Here is a 20473-nt window from a genome sequence, read left to right as displayed (position 1 = left end):
AGTGTGGCCTCAGGTCAGCACAGGAGGATCAGTCTAGTTTTTTTTTCATAGCTTGAAGGTAAATGGCCACTATATTTCAAAGAAGCTCTTTCTTTGTATTCAGAGCTCCTTGGAAGAAATTACTTTAAGAGGTTTATAGTAAGACATTTCTTTTATTTATAAGGTAAGATTACAAAACAAAAAGAATAAGTGTAGAAAATCCTAATGAATCCACTAACAAACAACTAGGACTAATAGACAAGTCCAGCAACCGCAATGCTGTAAGCACAAGGCCAATATATAAAAATCAATCATGTTTCTACAGACTTTTAATGGATAATCAAAAAAGAGAAATTAAGAAAAATTTATTTATATTTTCATCAAAAATATTTAGGATTATGTTCTTTCTTTCTTTCTTTCTTTATTTATTTATTTATTTTGTGGTACTGGAGATGGAACCCTTCTACCTCTGGGCTACACTCCCAGACCTACTTTTTTTTTACCTTTTTATGTGGAAACAAGGTCTCTTAAGCCAGCGCAGCTGACTTCAAACCTGCGCCATCCTCCTGTCTCCGCCTCCCAAGCACGGGGACTACAAGCGTGCGCCACCACACCCAGCTAGGACTATATTTAACAAATAAACTATAAAACTTTGAAAACTATAGGACATTGCTGAACAAAATTAAGAACATCTAAAAAAAAAAAAACAGCAAGATATCCTATGCTCATGGATCAAAAGAATTAATATTGTTAAGATAGCAGTATACTACTCCAAATTAATCTAGAAATTCAATCTAGACCCTATCAGATTAGTCACTGGTTTCTTTGTAGACACTTGCAAGCTGATTCTAAAATTCATATGGAAAATCAAGAAACCCTAAATAGCTAACACAAGTTTACAAAGAAGAAAAGCAGAGGTCTCACAGTTTCAAATTTTAAACTTTACTGGAAAACCATAGAAATAAGAACAATGTGGTACTGGCATAGAGATAGGCATTTGTATATCAATGAATTAAATTTCCATATCTCAAAGAGTTCATAAGAAAATAAATAAAAGAGATGTTTTGGTTCCAGGTCAGGCACAAAGATGACACCGAAGCATTCAACAGGTCATAGAAGCAACCTGGATTTTGATACCAGAAAGAAGAAAAGGAGGGAAGGAAGAAAGGAAGGAAGGAAGGAAGGAAGGAAGGAAGGAAGGAAGGAAGGAAGGAAGAAGGAAGGGACTGACTATATTTTGTGGTATGTATAAGAGAGGATAATGTGTTGTGAAGTTGGGATGGGGATGGAGGGAAGAATAGGAAAATCCTGTGAGAGTCCAGGAGGGAGTTTCTCTGGGAAAGAATTATTTCTAAGAGATCACAGAAAAAAAGTGAAAGGAGAGCTTCCAAAGAAAGAATTAATGCTTTGCTAATCTAATAATATTAAAAAATAAAAATAAATAGAACCTATAGGATCTTAGTAAATTTGGTAAAGAAAAGAAAGCAATTTTTCAAGTGTTATCGAAATGGAAAGGTGATGGTCAGGCAGTTTCCAAAAGAAACAACAGTTGGAGAAATACTGAAATTATCACCAACTATTTCTTGGGTAACTATTTTGTGCCACATCCTTAAACAGATCACTGATTATTAATTGGAAAGATATAGATGTTGATGGCCTTATCACTACTAGGAGCTTTATTTTTCCAGAAATAAAACTGATAACATTTTATATTTGATAAACACAAAGTAATCAGAAAACAAACACCAAAATATATGGAACTAACTCTAAATATAGTAGGAGTTCATATTAAAGAAATCTCAGTGTGAGATGGGATGGTCAAAGGAGGAGTCCTGAAAACAGTAAATTTTCAAGTACAGGCAAGAACAGAAGGTTGGGAAGACGAAGATGGCTATGTGTTCTCTGAGAGGACCAAAGCAGAACCGCTGGAAGAGTGAGCGTAGGGTCTGTGCAGGGTGAGATGCATCCTGCAGGGCCATCCTGGAGAGGGAGGGAAGGGAGAATAAAAAGAAAACAGTAGAACAAGCTTTAGGGGATTTAAAAGACCAGAAGAGTTTGTGTTTCTGGAAGTGCAATAACAAGAAAAATGGCACAAGGTTGAGTTTGGGGATAAAATGATAAAGATGTTAAGATGGTTAAGTGGATTGGTAAGTCCCTTGAAAGCCTGTTAAAGGCACAGGTGCTATTTGTGAGAAACAAAACCGGAGGTAAAACACAAAAACGAAGCCAGGCGTGGTGATGCATGCTTGTAATCCCTGCCCTTGGGAGGCTGAGACAGGAGGATCATACAGGTTCGAAACCAACCTCAGCTACTTAGTGAGGCTCTCAGCAACTTAGTAAGATCCAAATAAAGTATAAAATAGGTTTGGGAGTATAGCCCAAAGGTAGAAAGCCTCTGGATTCCACCCCCAGTACCACACACACACACACACACACACACACACACACACACACACAACACAAAAATGATTCACAAACTAGAATTATAGACATGAAATTCAGAAAAGCATTGAGGAATAAACACACAAAACTAGAAATTAACATCTGTGCTCTTCACACATTTGTTATTTGTGCCCCAATCATCCCACAAAACAATTGACTTACAATTTGCCTACAAGAGAAAAAAAATTAAATTAAATCCAACAACCTACTGAAAATAAATGAGGTGATAAAAAGCTAGGAAGCAAGTAGAATGCAGAGTTAGTCTGGAAAAGTACGAAGCTACCCAAAAAGCGAGTGTAAGGCTGGAAGAGTGGTGTGGATGCTTATCATTTTGATGTCAATTCATTAAATTACTCATTTATTCAACACCACTAACAGAACACCCACTATGTACCAAGAACATATAAGAATACAAAGATACGTTTGTATGAGTCTCTCCCTCCAAGGATCCACAGGCTAGTACGAGAGAAAAAATTGTAATAAGATATTTGCAGGAGATTGGCCATGTATCTGTTCAAGGTTTCTAGATGATAAAGGTGAGCATGCTCAACCTTAGGGAAATGATATAAAATGAAAGAAGTGTCCACAGCGTAGGTCTCTCCAAGGATGCTCGCATAAAAGCCAGGGCTTTGAAATACTGGAGTGGTCAATCTGGGCGAAGGAAAAGCCGAAGGGGAAGGGCACACAGAACATACAGGCCATAAAATCAGAGGGGTGGGTCTCGACGGTTGTAAGAGAATGAGATCCTGGATCAATCATATGTCAGGTCTGGGCACAAGACTGGGAGTACTGACTCACTTCTAAGGGGACTAAGTGGGTCAGCCATGGAAGAAGGCGGTCTGACCGCATCTGTCACCCTCAGATTTATCTACAGGGCAAATAAAATGCACCTAAGAAAAGAAACTATTTTCTTACAAGTACTTGCTACCATCAGGCAACCAAATAAATAGCCAGTCTAGTAAATTCACTAAAAAAAATTAAAAAAAAAATCTGAAGTTTTTTTTTTTAAAGTTCAAGTGGGTATTTTTTTAAGCTGACACGTTTATAGTATACTCTATACAACCCACTCTCATCTAGCTTGTTTAGGAATTATTTCTTGCTGTGGATAAAGCTGGACACAAATACCTCCTCATAAAATGACATTTTTAGCACAGAAAATTCGAAAAGCACTTTTGAAGTACTGAAACTCTCTAGAGACAGAATGAGCATGTCTGTATGTCCATAATCTTGAGTGAAGAATTAGACGCCAGATCATTCCTAAAAGCTGTGATTTAGGAAGATAGAAAATCTTATTTTTACCCAATCATTTTAATTATTTAATAATTCTCAAGCATTACATTATTTAGCATATTCAAAATGACCCTTCTTGCCAGATGTGATGGTCAACACCTGTAATCCCAGTAGCTGGAAAGCTGAGACCGGAGGACAGCAGGTTCGAGGCCAGCCTCAGCAACTTAGTGAGGCTCTCAACTTAGTGATACCCTGTCTCAAAATTTTAAAAAGAAAGAAAGAGGTCTGGGGGAAGTACGATGTCCCTAGATTCAATCCTCTGTGCAAAAAAAAAAAAAAAAAAAAAAAAGTTCACAAAGTGTAATTTCTAGCTATTCCCTGTATTTTTTAAAGTGCCATGACTGAAACAGACTTTGATAGAACATTGCACTCATAACATCTCAGGTCAATTCTATTTTAAGAAACCTCCAGAGAAGACGTTTTATAGCTTCTCAGGATTCTTTCTACATTTAGCAATATTCATTGTCAGAATTTTTCCTTATATCAGAAGTTTTTTCTTTATTGAAACTAAGTGGTAGGGTTGCAATTTTAACTCCTTTCTTCTCCTTATAATTTCAGCAAAAATAAGGAACCTTTCTTTATACCTATAAGCTATAATAACAGCTAGTATGTTAAGTACTTACTTTGTACCATACACTATAATAAGAAGCTTTACACATTAGCTCATTCAATCTTTGTAAGATGATTTAAAAGTAAATATTTCATTGGTGTCTGTGTGTGTGTCTTTGTGTTACTAGGGATTGAACCAGGAGGCATGTCTGTGTGTTACTGGGGATTGAACTGGTAGGCATTCTACCTCTGAGCTATATTTGCAGCCCCCTTTTATTTTTTATTTTGGAAGCAGCATCTTAGTAAATTACAGAGGACCTCCCAAGAAAGCTGAGGCTGGCCACAAACCTGAAATCCTCCTGTCTCAGCACCCCCCTCCCAGTATTGAGACTACAAGCATGCGCCACGACACCCAGAATAAAAGTATTCTGATTGTTCCCATTCCACAGAAGAAGAAATTTACCTTAGAGATGTAAATTTTTCCCAGCATCTCACCAGTAGTAAATGGCAGAGCTGGAGCTCAATTGAAGTTCCTTCTCTTTTCAATTAAGAGAATTCTGACTCTCAAGAATGCTCTTGGCACTGTCTCTACAGTTCCTAAACACTGATGGTCCCCAATTTACCATGGTTTGATTTACAGTTCTGAGATTTTGCAAAAGCAATACACATTCAGTGGACACTATAGTTTGAATTTTTAATTTTGATCTTTTCCTGAGCCAATGACATGCAGTGTGATATTTTCACAGGATGCTTGGTAGCGGCATTAAGCCACAGTTCCCAGCCAGCCCCTGAAGAGTAAATTACATATTATGCAAAATTCTGTGTTGTTAAGCAATGACATTCCAAAGGCTAGGTATATTGAATGTATTTTCAATTTGCAGTGGGTTTATCAAGATGGGATTCCTCTGCAAACCACGGAACATTTATAGTTCCAATCCTTTACCTAGTTTTCTGAACCATTTAATCATTAAAACTCTAAAACCATTTCAACATTTTCCAAACCTACTTCATGGGAAAACAGATTAAACGTCCTAATAAGGACTAGCTTAAGATCTTAACTTCTACATTCCTACATTAGAATCCTACTTCATTAATTTCTTAATAACAGTGTTCTGTTACTAAATCATGCATAGCAAACCTCACAACTTCTAGAACATTTCTAAGAACACAAAGTAATATCAAAATGCGATTTCTTCTATAAAAAATATACTACATACATCTAATGTGACTGCTCTTTTACATTTACTAGGTTATTTTTAAAAATAAAATTGAATATTGTATTCATATGCAGAACTGTGTTATAATCACTTTAGAAAAGGAACCAGAAATCTGGCTGGATTTACTTACATATAATTATTTGAATTTTGTAGAGAAATACACATATTGGGATAAATATGACACTATGAAACAAGAAAGGAGAAAAAACAGAAGGTCCACATTCTGTCAACTAAATAAATTTCACAAAAAATAACTAAAGTAGAAAATTAATTGCCTTTCTGACACAGTTTTATTTTATACTTAATTGGACTTTTTCATTAGACCATCTGGAATAATATAGTTTCTGATCTAATGTAATTACACATTTGCTCATAACTCCTATGTATATGTTCTGCTACATACATCGTGAGTATATCAATATCTCTAATTTTCCTGACATTGAAATCTCTCATATATAAGCACTGAGCTCTCCAAAATATAATAAAATGTAGGCAGGAATTATTATACCTATCAATATGGCACTAGATATCTTTTATAAAGAATTTTGGCTCACCTTTAAATGACCTTTAATCAATGTGGCAACTGAAATACAAGATATAATTTCATGGAGCCACTTTTCCCCAAGTACTTTCATCAGTTCAGTTTAGACAATGGCCATTACTTCAAAGGGAAGACATACAGTTCAGTAAAGTAATGAGAGAAAACTCACAGTAACAGTCTTATGATCTTCCACTTCCATCATCAGTCATGAAATTGCTTTTTAACCCCCATCCAGTCCAAGAGTCAAGAGAGAAAAGGGCAGTGTCCAAAGACTTGCTAATTATTTCAAGAGCCAAGACACAAGGAGGATAAGATTTCCAGAACAATGTAATAAACATGCTGAACATCCTCCAGAACTATCAAGCTGCTTCTGTGAAACAAATAAACACCTTGTTCCTTTGCCGACACAAAGTTTAACCAGGACTTGATTTAGTATGTGTACTGATTCTTTTTTTGTTCTCTTCCAACTTTTGCATACTAAAACAGAAAGGTTCGCGTTGTGTTGAATGTATGCTATATTCCACAGTACAAGTTTTCAGTCATCAAATGAATGGAACATTTATCCCAAGTAACCTTATAGGAACAAGAGTTAGATTATACTGAAGGAGAAACTGGTTTACACAGAACATTTACCTAAGAAGTGACTATGCTCATGGAGGTGGGAAAGGACTCCTGTGAGGACTAGTAAGTCAGTCCTCATTACAGAATTGCACACGTCCTCGGAACTACTTCCCTGACAGAGCCTATCTCCTGAGCCCGGGTTAGGTCACCCTGAGTAGACTGAGAGGGAGCAGCTCCCAGGGGGTACAGTGTGGCTAGGAAAGCCCTGGAGGACCCCTCCTGCCAAGACTTTCAAATGGTACTTGCAGAGGGACAAGTTTCTAGAACTTCTACCGAAGCTTCCTCTGAGCTTGAAAGAATTCCGTTGAGGTTGGGGAGTATATAACCTCTGAGTGCAGGGCTCTAGTGGTTCCATAAGTATAAACTGAAGAAGAGATGCACAGAGAGACCCGTGTGGCACTCCTGCAGGTGAGCTCGTAAGTATACGAGCCTGTCTCTCCACTGAAGACTCTGCCATGGGAAGCATCTTTATATTTGTATCAGGCCATGAATTTTCACCTTAACATCCACTATGCCAATAAGATGATGTAGAGGTGTTTCATTTATTTATTTTAGTTAGTTATATTGTGGTACTGGGGATTGAACCCAGGGTCATTCTATCTTTGAGCGACACCCTTAGCCTTTTGTTTTGTTCTTAAACAGAATTCTCACTAGGTTTCTGACCGTCTCGCTACATTGCTGAGGCTGTCTTCAAACCTGTAATCCTCCTGTTTTAACCTCATAAGTACTGAGATTACAGGTGTGGTCCACCAAGCCTGGCAGTAAAGATGTTTTAGGTTAATAAGATCTTTCATGCACTTTTTCAAAAAGTACTGGTTCAATTCCAATACTACAAGCATTTCAGATATTTTTAAATTATCATTCTGATAGATATTTCAAATTAAAAATAGTGATACAAATTTCTATCGTACTAAAATAGCAACAAATTTATCCCTAGAACCAGACTCTCCAACCAACCATCTCCTACTCTAGTCACTAAAATAAAAGGAAAAAGAGCTCTAGTTTATATACAACCACTATATCTGGATGTTATATGTTTTTCTTTACCTCTATACAAAAAATAAAAGCTGTTAAGATCTAGTGTTTTGGTTTAAAACATACATTTACTAGTCTTAAATGATAATAATAAAACTGTGAAAGTTCTAAAGAACCATACCTTAGTGCCCTCTTTGAAACAAGCCTTCCTATTTAAATATACGCTGCTTGTATCCTATATTTCAGGTTCTATTTTTTTAATTCATCTGGTATAATAATAGGCCAAATACAGTACTACCTATAGACCTAGCTACTGGAGAGGTTAAGGGAGGAGGATCACTCAAGCCCAGGAGTAGAAAGCCAACCTGGCCAACATAGCTAGACCCCATCTCAAAGAGAAAGAGGAAGAAAGAAAGAAAGAAAGAAAGAAAGAAAGAAAGAAAGAAAGAAAGAAAGAAAGAAAGAAGGAAAGAAAGAAAGAAAGAAAGAGGGAGGGAGGGAGGGAGAGAGAGAGAGAGAGAGGAAGGAAGGAAGGAAGGAAGGAAGGAAGGAAGGAAGGAAGGAAGGAAGGAAGGAAGGAAGGACGGGCCACTACTACTGCTACTAATACAACAACAAGTAAAATAGAACCACAAATTATAATGTTGGAAGGGACTGAAAATTTATATGGTCCAATCTTCTCATTTTACACATAAAAAATTGAGGTAATACTTTTTATGTGTACCCATTCAAAATTATGAATATAATTCAATTTGATGGCACCATTTAAATACTTAGGTTTCTAAGACCTGTTACTACAAATGAAAATCCACTTCAAAAAACAGAAACTTCCATTCCAAGTGTCTTTACAATAAAACTCCATGATGCCTCTTAGACAATGTTAGCACTGTTGAAATCAAACTTGTCTTTAAGAACCTCTAACTTAGTTACTGGCATGGGGGCCCATGCCAGTATTCCAGTACTTGAGAGGCTGAGACAGGAGGATCATAGGTCTGAGATCAGTCTCAGCAAGTAACAAGATTCTCAGCAACCTAGCAAGACCCCATTTCAAATACAAAAAAATAAAAAGGGCTGGGAACCTAGCTTGGAGGTAGAATGCCCCTGAGATTAGTCCTTTAATCCTGAGTACCAAAAAATACGCACACCAAAAAGAACCTCTTACTCAGGCAGAGAAGAAATGACAGAGCCCAAATCAACAGCCTTTTGTCTTAAGGCAAGGGCTTTATGGTAACTTACTTCACATCTGCAACACCTATCACACAATAGGTGTTTTCGATTGTAATTTTTGATGTATTTCTTGGTTTTACCTGTTAAATCGTTGAATGAATGAATGACTGCTCTAGATATCAACAGTAACAGAGGCAGGGTGCGGTGGGAATAGTGGGGGAGTAAAACCCCTCCTGGCTAGTTTACAGTCACTTAGTGAGTGAGCTTTGGTGTGTTTACCAACACTTGGATTCCCAATGGTTTGTCATGACAGGACTGTTACCTGAAGTTCCCTCTAGAATAGGTACCGCCCTTACAGTTTCTATTCGGGATGCTCTAAAAGCATATTGGAAACAGTCCAAGCACAGCATGACTCTAAGAAAACCTGCCATTAACTAAAGACATGTCTGACCTGCAAAACCACTGACATGTTCCTCCTTCCCTATCCACTTAAATTTAAGCTTACTTCACTGCAGAATCAAACCATATTTTAAACAAAGTGCTGCTGTGTGGAGTCCAAGCAAGCCCAGGAACTTGCTCTGCTCCCCTGTGCTTCTGGTCAGTCCTTGGTTTTCTCAGTTAAAATGAAGCTTCAAAAGAATAAGCATCTTACCATCCAGGTGATCCACATAGCAGTACACGTCGTAAGTTTCATGAGGAGCACGGAATCCATATGTCCTGACCCCTTCCTTCCCCATCATGTCTCCATAACAGCCTTCTCGGGGAGCCCGGATGGGATATCTGGGGAAATACAAGGCTAGCTAGTAAGTGGCGCTTGTTTCTCATTGCCAAATTAATGAACTAAAGCCGGTATCCCAGATCTCTCACCTGACAGTCTGGTCAGACAGCCATCCTGCGTCACACTGCTCAAATCCATCTTCATAGGCAGCAAAGAGCTGCTCGGGGCTAGCGATGACTGCTCCAATGTTCACGCAAGCCTTCTGAGCAGCCTCAAAATTCAGAGTGTATCTGCTGGTTGCTGCCCTGTAGTGAAACACAACCCCTGCGAAGATAATAGCAAACAATTACCAGCATGTCCAAATCTCCCACTGTATTGTGCAAGATTTCCCACTGGAGCAATATATCAAAATTATGGGTAACCATAATAGTATCTTCCTAATTCCTTGCTTAAATTATACTAAATTGTATTGACTTGAAGAACTTTAAAAATGTCATTTAGGTGTCCCACACTCTGTTCCACTAGAACATTTAGCCAGAAAAGTTCTGTTAACATGTAAACAATCCAAGGAAGTGGGAAGTGATTTAAGCCACTGGACCCCACGTGATGAGTAGTTGTCCCAAGTGGGCATCTAAAGGAGTGGGTTCCACAGACTCTACAGAGTTGAGGGTCCAAAAATTAATATTTCCATTTCACTACTTTACCCAGAGGCAATCCGATAGAAGGATAGAATATTCATCCATCCCATGAAAATATTCACAAAGGCCACTTCCTCCAAATACAAAACATGGACATTTACTTTCAGAGACAATATACTGGAATAGAAAGAAGGCTGGACTATGTCTGAGTGTGAAGGCTTATTGCAATCCCTAATTTGCTGCCTATTCATATAAAGTCAAGCTTTCATTTTCTTTTTTTGAAGCTGGGAGTTGAATCCACAGACCTTCTACCTTTGAGCTACGCCTCCAGTCCAATTTTATTTCTTATTTGGAAACAAGGTCTTGCTAGGTTGATGAGAGTCTCACTACCTCCTGAGGCTATCCTCAGACCTGCAATCCTCCTGCCTCAGCTTTCCAAGTACTGAACTATAGGCATGTGCCACACACCCAGCTTAAAGTCAAGCTTTCTCAGCCTTAATTTTTCTCTCCCATAAAATATATCTAATATTATTTATTAGTTTAATTAACTAAAAGTCAAATTAAGTAAAGGATTTAAAAATGTTAGTAGTTTACTATGAATTACTCAAATGTGTATCATAGTTATTGTCTGATACCATAATTTAGGGTCTCTTCTATGACAGATATAATGTATCATATTTATTTATTTTAGTACTGGGGATTGAACTCAGGGACAGTCTACCTCTCTGGTTCACTCTCAACCCAATTTTATCTTATTTGTTTTTTATTTTGAAATAAGATCTCACTAAGTTGCTGAAGCTGGCTCGAACCTGTGATCCTCCTGTCTCAACCTCTCACATACTAGGATTATAGGTTTGTGCCAGCATGCCTAGAATATAATGAATCATTTTTATCTTAAAGAGATTAAAAATAAAGTTTTCCACTCCTTCCCCTGGTAGCAGCAAGCCATCCTGGTACTTGCCTCAAATCCCACTTTGTTATAATTTACCAGTTGCCTAAACCATGCTCTGAATCATGAGAGCTCAAGGAATTGTCAAAGGGATGAGGAAAGAAGGGGGTGGAACTATGGGTCTTCTCTTCCCATTTCAAGATGAGTATTTCCATTTTTAACTGGACACTATTTCTATAGATATCAAAATAGGTCAAATAAATGAGCCAATGAAGACACTGGAAAATAGAAAACCGGAACAGTAGCATATGCCTGTAATCCCAATGCTTGGAAGGCTGAGACAGGAAGATCCCAAGTTTTAGGCCAGCCTCAACAACTAGATAAGACCCTTTTTCAAAATGAAGATAGGTCTGGAAATGTTGCTCAGAGGTAGAATGCCCCTGGGTTCAATCTTCAGTACCACAAAACTAATAATAATAATAATAATAATAATAATAATAATAATAAACACAACAACAACAATAATAAGTTGGGTATGGTGATGCAGGCCTATAATCCCAGAACTTAGGAGGCTGAAACAGGAAGATCACGAGTTCAAGACCAGATTCAGAAACTTAGTGAGACTCTTAGCAACCTAGCAAGATCCTATTTCAAAACAAAAAATAATAAAAGTGCTGGGGATGTAGCCCAACAGTAGAATGCCCCCTGGGTTCAATCCCCAGTATCAAAAATAAAAATATAAATAAATAATAGAAAGTGACAACTGGGTCTTACAAATAAAATTTTATTAAGTCATATCATTTCAGACCATTTTTGGTTGTTGTTGTTTGCAATAAATTGTAGTTTCACACCAGGCTGGGCATGGTGGTACATACCTATAATCCCAACACTGTTTTGAAACAGTTCAAAGCCAGCTGCAGCAATTTAGCAAGTCACAGAAACTTAGCAAGAATCTATTTCCAAATAACAAGTCAAAAAATAGAGCTGAAGCTGGGCATGGCAGTGCACACTTATAATCCTAGTACTTAGAAGGCTAAGACAGGAGGATCCGGGTTCAAGGGCAGCCTCAGCTACTTAGTGAGGCCCTTTGGAACTCAGTGAGACCCTGATTCAAAATAAAGAATAAAAAATAGGGCTGGGACACAGCTCGGAGGTAGAATGCCCCTGATTTCCATCGCCAGTACTGCCCAGAAAAAAAAATAAAAAAGATGAAAAGAAAAAGGAAAAGAAAGAAATAGAGCTGGAGGTATAGCTTGGAGGTAGATTGCTCCTGAGTTCAATCCCCAGTGGGAAAAAAATCACCAAACACCAGTGTGTACCTATATTTAAACTCTCTCTAAAATTGTCAGGAAATATATGTGGTGCTATCTGGTAAGTGTGGGAGAGTGGAGATAGCTTTAAATAATTGGTAAAGTTAAATAAATTTTTAAATGGCTTTGAGTTCGTTTTATGTTGATCAAAGTTTCGGACACTCATTTTGGTAATTAAAAATCTTCCAGGAGTGCTGAAGATTGGTAGTAAGGGAGGTAAGGGGTCTTCTTCTTGACCAAGGAGGGGAGCATCAGTCTGTGTAAGTATCTGCAATTTTGGAATAATCTGAAGACCCCATGGGGCTAAGGAGATTAAGCAGAGGATTTCCATTGTTTCAGAGGAGCAAGGGGCAAATCCATTGCTAATTCTTTAATGAAGAAAAATGGTAAAAAGTTTTTAAACCCCTTGGGGGATTTTAAAAAGTGATATAAAAGGGAGAAAGAGATAATAACAGAACACACTTAGGCTAACTAAGATAAGTGATTAGAAGGTTAGAAGAGCCCAGGGTATTTAGCAGATACCTGAATACCATAAATAGTCTTATAGAAGAAGCAACAGAATTTGAATGTTAAAGAGTGCTTGGTAAGTTCATTTGTTGTATCTGAAATCCAAGTATTTCCTTTTGGCTAAACAAGAAAGAGTTTCAACAAGACCCTTTGTATATATTTCTGAAAGGTAAATATTTTATAGGGAAATGGAGTGTCGGATGAAAATCTGTTCCATCATGTCTGAGTATTAGAGTTTTGCTTAATAACTTGCCAAAACATTCTGCTTCCAAGAGCTGGGGCACTATGTGTGAGCCCAATTAGAGCAATTTTTCTTTGCTTTGCCTCCTATCTTAAATTCAAGTGACATATAAACCACCACTGAGAGGCAGGTAAAACTAGAATGTCCCCTTATAAGACTAAAGGGATAACGATTCACATACTAACCTAAAGTTTTGCTGATTTCTTATTTTGAACCAAGTTAAATATTTATTAAGTCTTGACCTTTTTAAGACATTGTGATATGTATCCCAGTGCTTATTAAATCTTATTTCTTCAGTGTAAGTTAAGATAAAATTTATATTTCTTAAAAGTAAACACAGCAATTTTAATTGTAACACTAAGAATAATAAAAAAGGAGTCTTTTCTGTGCCTGCGTGTGTATATGTGCGTATGTTTGTATGTCTAGGTTCACATACATATTTACAGAATTTAAATAAAATGTAGGTCAGCTTTTATAGTTCTAAAAAAGTAATCATTTATATGAGTCCACATTGGAATGATAATTACAGAACTATACACTGTGTCTTGAGATACTCATTATTTCCAACATATACTACATTGAATCAATGGAACTGCTGTACAAAAATCACCAGCCTTGACCTTAAAGTGCAGAATTGTTTTTGGTGAAAGGCGTGGACTATGGTGGAAGCTTCCACCCCTTGTCCAAACCCTGAGCAGACCATTACTTTTGAGTACCGATGCATAAGAGCTGCTGCCGGCATGGTGCTCTATCACCCTCCTAAGGCTTACCATCCACGGCCAGTGACACGGTGTCCTGAGTGTCTTCAATCCCGTACATGACGTCACAGCGGTAGAGGCCCGCATCACTGGCTTGCAGTTTGACCACGGTAAGAGATGCATCACCCACGTCTTCAGGATGCGTAGGCACAGACACTCTCCCTTTGTAACCCTGACCGATCTTGATGTTCCCACTCTGGGCCACAAGCACGGTGGTCTCCTTTAAATCTTTCCCATTTTTGTCCACTTCCATCTTAGACCACTTGATTCGAAGAAATTCGCTGGTGTTGGAACTTGGTGTTAAGGTAGGCATGGTTGAAAAGTGACAAGGTAGGCTGATTTTCCCAGAGAGGGAGCCTTTAACAGGTGGTCGTTCTTCCATTTTGACTAGAAGAAAGAGAAAATACCAGATTAACAGTCCTAGTCAACCAAAACTGAGTCTGCTGGACATGCAAGCCAATAAAAAAACCCTTGTAGTGCTATGGATACATCTCTAATATGTGAAATAATTCAAATATTTTAGATAAAGACAATAGCATATTATATTAATAATGTTTCATAGTAAAAACAGAGATTAGAGCCAGGCATGGTGGCACACACTTGTAATCCCAGTACTTGGGAGACTGAGACAGGTTTGAAGCCAGCCTCAGCTACTTAGTGAGGTTCTCAGCAACTTAGTGAGACCCTGTTCCAAATAAAAATATAAAATGGGTCTGGGAGTGTAACCTGGAGGTAGAAAGCTCCTGGGTTCCATCCCCTGTTCCAAAAAAAAAAAAAAATAGGGCTGGAGGTGTTGCTCGGAGGTACAATGCCCCTGAGTTCCACCCCCAGTACTGAAAAAAAAAAAAAAACCAGATTAATATGTTCATCTTTATCAAATATGGAGTTCATTTTAAAGTATTTGTAACTGTGTTTGTTTCACATGAAATAAAAATTGATAAAATAAGGTAAGTGGTCTGATCCCTAGCACCACAAGCAAGAGAGAGAGAGAGAGAGAAAGAGAGAGAGACAGAGACAGAGACAGAGACAGAGACAGAGAGAAGGGGAGGAAGGCAGGCAATCAAGAGTAGAGTAGGCCAGGCGTGGTGGCGCACGCTTGTAATCCCCACACTTGGGAGGCGGAGACAGGAGGATCCTGCAGGTTTGAAGCCAGCCTCGCTGGCTTAAGAGACCCTGTTTCCAAGTAAAATATGAAATAGGTCTGGGAGTGTAGCCCGGGTGTTGAAGGGTTCCATCCCCAGTACCACCAATAAAATAAAATAAAAAATAAAAAACAGGGCCAGGGATGTAGCTCGGAGGTAGAATATCCCTGGGTTCCATCCCCAGTACTGGAAAAAAAAAAAAAAAAAAAAGAGTAAAGCAGTAGGGCAGGCTAGAGTCCCTAAAATACATAGTGCCAGTTCAAAAGACTGGACATGTGTTAGGAGAAGTAGTATAAACAAAAGGTGAAAATTATGTTTACATATCAAGAGATGAAAAACATTTGTCAATAACAGCCACATTACCTTAGAGGAAATGAAAATAAAGGAGGGAGATTTGATTTTCTAGAATTACATAGGACTAGAGCAAGGGAGAATGTAACTCAAAAATGGCTCTGTGTTCCCCAATTTGAACCAAAGGCTTTCATTCTAAGGACAAAACCAGCTGTAATCATTTTATAGTGAAACATTACCTCTCATTATATCCTGGGGGAAGCTGGCTTCTGTTTACCTAACCCTTTTTTAAAAATTATTTTCTGTTTTTAATCCCTTAAACTTTTAATGACAAAGAATGCGCTGACTATAATTTAACGTCACTGCATGCAAAAGAATGTCCTTTCACTCTTAGAGGGATCGTTTCCCCTCTCCTGAACCCTCCTCCCATCACTCAATTTCTATTAATTGGGTTGAACAATGTGTTGGTAATCAAATCATTGTTAATGCAGAAGTGATGCCCACTTCCTGAAAATATGGTCAACAAGTTGACAGCAACCTCCATGTAAAGCGAATAAATTATTTTTAATTAGCAAAATAATGTGTATCTAGCACCCTGCTAGTGGTCAAAGGTATGAGCAGCACTTATCTCAAAATGCTTCAGAAATAGTAGAGCTGCCAACATAACCCTTAGATACAGCTGGGGATATGTTATTTTGAAAATTCTAGGAAGATATTAGGTAGATATTATACCCTTCAAGAAAAAAAATGCTCTCTATTGCTAAAGACTGAAATTTAACTTAAGACTGGCCTATAATATCTACTATGTACTATAAATAATCTAAAATAATACAGTGTTAAGTATATTTATTATAGGAATTGTGAATCTATTCCAAACTTTAAATGGCGATTGCTATCATCTCTTTTTTTAAATCATTATTCATCTACATTTAGCTTGTCCAAATAGATTTAAAGGACTTAACAGATTAAGTAAAAATAAGATGAAATATGCTATTAGCTGCACTGTTACTCCTTAAAATGTTACTAATATTATTTGAATTTTGTAATGTCATAGCAGGGTAATATATCCATCTCAATGGCTTTCTTGTCTTAAAAAATAAACTTCCAAATTTAAATTTCATCCTTAGAATGAAACTGCCCTAGTCCGTAGCTAAGGATGCTCCACCCAGAGGAAGAGGCAAGAGCCCAGCTGGGCACACAGATCTGAACCAGAACACTTTGTCTCCTTATACCTAATGGAGAACGCTTCTAGCTTTGATGTTCATTAGATTCCTCCCTTGCCTCCAAATTAAAGCGAAGAAGTCTTCATTTTAGTTTCCTTTCAGTATCAAGACTCACCCTACTTTTCTAATTCTGTACCTACTATCTCAACTGAAACCTTTTAGTAATTTCATGATCTTTTAAATAAAACCATAAAGTTTATAGGAAACACTCTAATAGTAGCTGCTACCCGATCCATAATCCTTTAACTTGAAACCAATTAGGGATAAACGGTAACAAAATAAAAGTATCTTACATATTTGGAGTAGAGAGTAGGGATTCTAAGAAAAGTAGAAGTGAGAATTCTGTAATCTAAAATTCTCACCCAGGTGTGGTGGCACACACTTGTAATCCCAGTACCTGGGAGGCTGAGATAGGAGGGTCGCAGGTTCGTAGCCAGCCTCAGCTACTTACTGATGCCCTCTGAAACTTAGTAAGACCCTGTTTCAAAATAAAAAAATAAATAAATAAAAATAAAGCCAAGCATGGTTGGTGGCCCATGCTTATAATCCCAGCATTCAGGAGGCTAAGACAGGAGGACTGCGAGCGTTTCGCAAACAACCTCAGCTACTCAGTGAGGCCCTCCACAACTCAGTGATACCCTGTCTCAAACTAAAAGAATAATAATAATAATAATAAAAAGAACAGGGCTGGGGGTATATCTCGGAGGTAAAATACCCCTGGGTTTAATACTCAGTACTGCAAATAAATAAATCTCTTAATTTTATATCCATCATATGTCCCAGGAAATCTCATCTTCCTTCCTGAAGAACTGTTCACTATAAATAAAAAATGGTGACATTACCACAAATAAAATAGTGCTTTTTAAATGAAAAAGTAATAAGCTTTACATCAACTTCAGTTATGATATAAATTATGACATCCTTTACCATCTCCTTGGAAAATAGTTCAGGATAAATTATTTCTAATTTTTAATATTTATTATTAAATTATAGTCCTTTTCACAATTTTATGTTCATAGGGCAGATATGAGATTCAGCTGAGTCTATCCAGTAGAGACTTTTGAGAACATTTAAGCATCACCTACTAGTATGCTGTAACGAAAAGATACATTAGGACAAAATAATATCAAAAGGAAATTTCCCAAGGGCTACTTTTTTCTGGATGTTCATAGATATAAGAGAATTAAAAACTGTGGTAGTACAAAAGTATAGATACATATAGAATCCAATTTTAATAAGATTAACAAAAATCAGTATGGTCAAATCTTCAGTATATTAAATCCTGGATCTTAATTTACTGGGTCACAAGAAATAAGTTTGCTAAACCTAATTATTTTAAGAGAGAAATTTAGTAGTTCAGAGCATAACATGCATAGACTATGCATGCTTTTTTAAAAACTCTGCTACCTGCAAGAACTGGTCCGAAACTCTGACAATACGAGTAATAAAATGAATCCTAACAAAGAAGTTTGCTGTTCCCACTAGATGGTCTGTGGTCTAAATGAGTACAGTAAGGGAGAACGCTCTAAGCAATGAATGATCAATTACCCCTCATTCTATCAGTAGATTCTGCAAAGTAAGGATGATCTAAATTCCACATCTGCACAGTTTGAACACACACACACACACACACACACACACACACACACATCTTGGTCAAATAAATGTCAAATTTAGAATATGAAAATTTATCACTCTCTTGATAAATATCATTATCTAGCTCATTCATATGGCTGTGTTCATGGCCCCATTTCTTTTTTTATTCCTTTTTTAATGTGTGTATGTGTGTGTGTGTGTGTGTGTGTGTGTGTGTGTGTGTATGTGTTACTGATTTGTTTTATGTAGATCTTGTATCTTCAGTGTTTGCTTCTTATAGGAAAAATTAAATTATCCTAAATGTAGCACAAATCAATTAAATCCCAAATAGTGAGCCTAGATTTACAAAACACAAGGTCTGACATGCAGCAATTACTCAATATTGGTTGGTTATTACTATATTTTTTTAAAAATACTGTAAAAGAGCTACAAAATACGTTGCATATTTTTGGTTTTCATTGCATTAGTTCTTTATTAAGTGGAGCGCCTAAACTTAAGGGCTGGAATGCTTGTCCTTACTTTCTCTATAATTGCCTTCTAATCCTAGCTGCCCTACTCAACCGCTCTTTCCACATCCCTTTCTATGCACTCTCCCGCTCTCTCGCTCTCTGTGTGGTCTCTATTGTCCTTTCCTCTCTGTGCCTTTCACCTTGATTTCCTGAAAACTTTTAAGAGGACAGATAGCTATGAAGCTCTTAGGCTAACAGCTGGTGGAGCCTGGTGTTCATTCATTCCTTCAAGTCAGTTTCCATGAGATGTTTCCATGCTGGCAGTATGCCTAGTGGGCTGCGGAAGATTTGAAAGACAGCCCTTTGCCACTTTCAGGCCGCTTGGGAAGGAAATGAGAACTAACTGATAGCCAGAGAGGTGCGTGTGCTGTAATGTGCATAACACCACAGGGCAGGAGGGAGCACGGAGATGAATGAAGGGCTTCTATGTTGGCCAGAACAGGTAATGGCGAGGCAAGAAAGAGCAGGGAGGAGGCCATGCCAGGAGTCGGCTCCCCTGACTCAGCCATGCCCTGGCCACACTGCATCTAGTGTTTCCATTGGTGTGAGTCCTCCTCAGCCTCTTACCTCCCCACACCTCCAATTTACGTCTCCCCATCTCCATGGCCACCACCTAAGAGAGCAACCCTATTTCATGGACAGGTAGCACCACAAGAACCTCCTAAATAATCTTTTTGGAGCAACAAAAATGGAATTTAGAAAAAAAAAAAAAAAACACTGGTGAACTCATGTCTTTCAGGGGCTAAAACATTTTAGAGCTTCCCTTGTACCTGGAATAAAATCAGGTCTTTTCTAGAGCCTACAAGGCCCTATATAAATATGTGACCAGGAGGTAATGGGAATGCAGTGCAGGGACTGCCTCGGTTCAGCCCATAGCTCTGCTACCTGATTGGATGGGTCTGTGTGCAAACTCCTTAGCCTCTCAGTACCACACTCTCCTCCAGATTATGCATGAGGAATGGATGATGTGTCAATGAGTTAGTGTTAAGCACTTAGAACAATTCCTGGCTCACTGGGAGTCTTATCCAAATGTTGTGGTATTTATCAGAGCTGGTCTCTGCTTATCTCTCTGTCTATAGCTCCTACTTTCCCTTTGATGGCTATTCTCGAACTACAGTGACTTTTCTATTGCTCAGACACACCTGCATCTTTCTAACTTGGGCCACATCTTGGCTGGTTGGCTATTCCTTCATTCTTATTTCATCTTAAATGTGATGCTCTCAAAGAGGCCTTACCAACTTCCCCCAACCCAGACATTCCTTAGAGCATCATTAAAACACTGTTTCATGCTAGTGAAAACACCATTTTCACCCTAATATTTTATCTAAGATTTTCATATTTAAGAAGGCAATCCTTTATATTCATGATTCCATACTGCTATTCCATCCCCTGGTGCTTAAATTTTCATTTCAGTTAGCAACAAAGAAGTTGTTAGCACACTCACCTTTATGTACTGCGTGAGTTATTAGTAAGGTTGAGCACATCCAAAAGATGTTTTTTATATTTATCAACATCTTGTCCTACAGATGAGAAAACACAAAGTAAATCACAAGCATTCAGGCTGGTCATAAATCATGTGTTATTTGTGCATTGTATATAAAAGTAAAAGAAGTAACTCCTCTTGGATTGTAAAAACAGGAGGAAACTTGTATTAGAAGTTATCTCAAAACTCTAATTATTAGTTTGAATCTCACCTGAGGCAGTAGTTACCAAAGTAATTCCAGAACCCAATGTGAAGTCATGTAACGTTGTGAGTTTGTATGACAGTCAAAACTGGGCAGGTCATAGGAAGAACACGATAGAGAGCATGGTCTAAAACTAGCTAGACATCCTCGCTGGCACATACTTGAGTTGGTACCCTGAACTCCCT

General features: G+C 37.8%; 1 protein-coding gene across 4 annotated transcripts in view; it reads right to left on the bottom strand.

Annotated features, from left to right (window-relative positions):
• Nucleotides 1-20117, bottom strand: part of VCAN (versican) — a gene marked incomplete at both ends in the record, with an annotated part of 104366 nt that extends 84249 nt beyond the window's left edge. For all 4 annotated transcript variants that reach the window (XM_080696291.1, XM_080696293.1, XM_080696292.1 and 1 more), the window contains 4 exons: nucleotides 9434-9561; nucleotides 9649-9823; nucleotides 13855-14229; nucleotides 20048-20117. In XM_080696291.1, the coding sequence (XP_080552417.1) occupies nucleotides 9434-9561; nucleotides 9649-9823; nucleotides 13855-14229; nucleotides 20048-20117 (748 nt within the window). The remainder of the gene's footprint in view (nucleotides 1-9433; nucleotides 9562-9648; nucleotides 9824-13854; nucleotides 14230-20047) is intronic.
• Nucleotides 20118-20473: the final 356 nt, after the last annotated feature.

Source organism: Muscardinus avellanarius (assembly GCF_963383645.1).
Source record: "Muscardinus avellanarius genome assembly, chromosome: 1".
Lineage (NCBI taxonomy): Eukaryota > Metazoa > Chordata > Mammalia > Rodentia > Gliridae > Muscardinus > Muscardinus avellanarius.
Note: the sequence above shows the minus strand (reverse complement) of the source record. Positions and strands in the feature narration are given on the sequence as shown.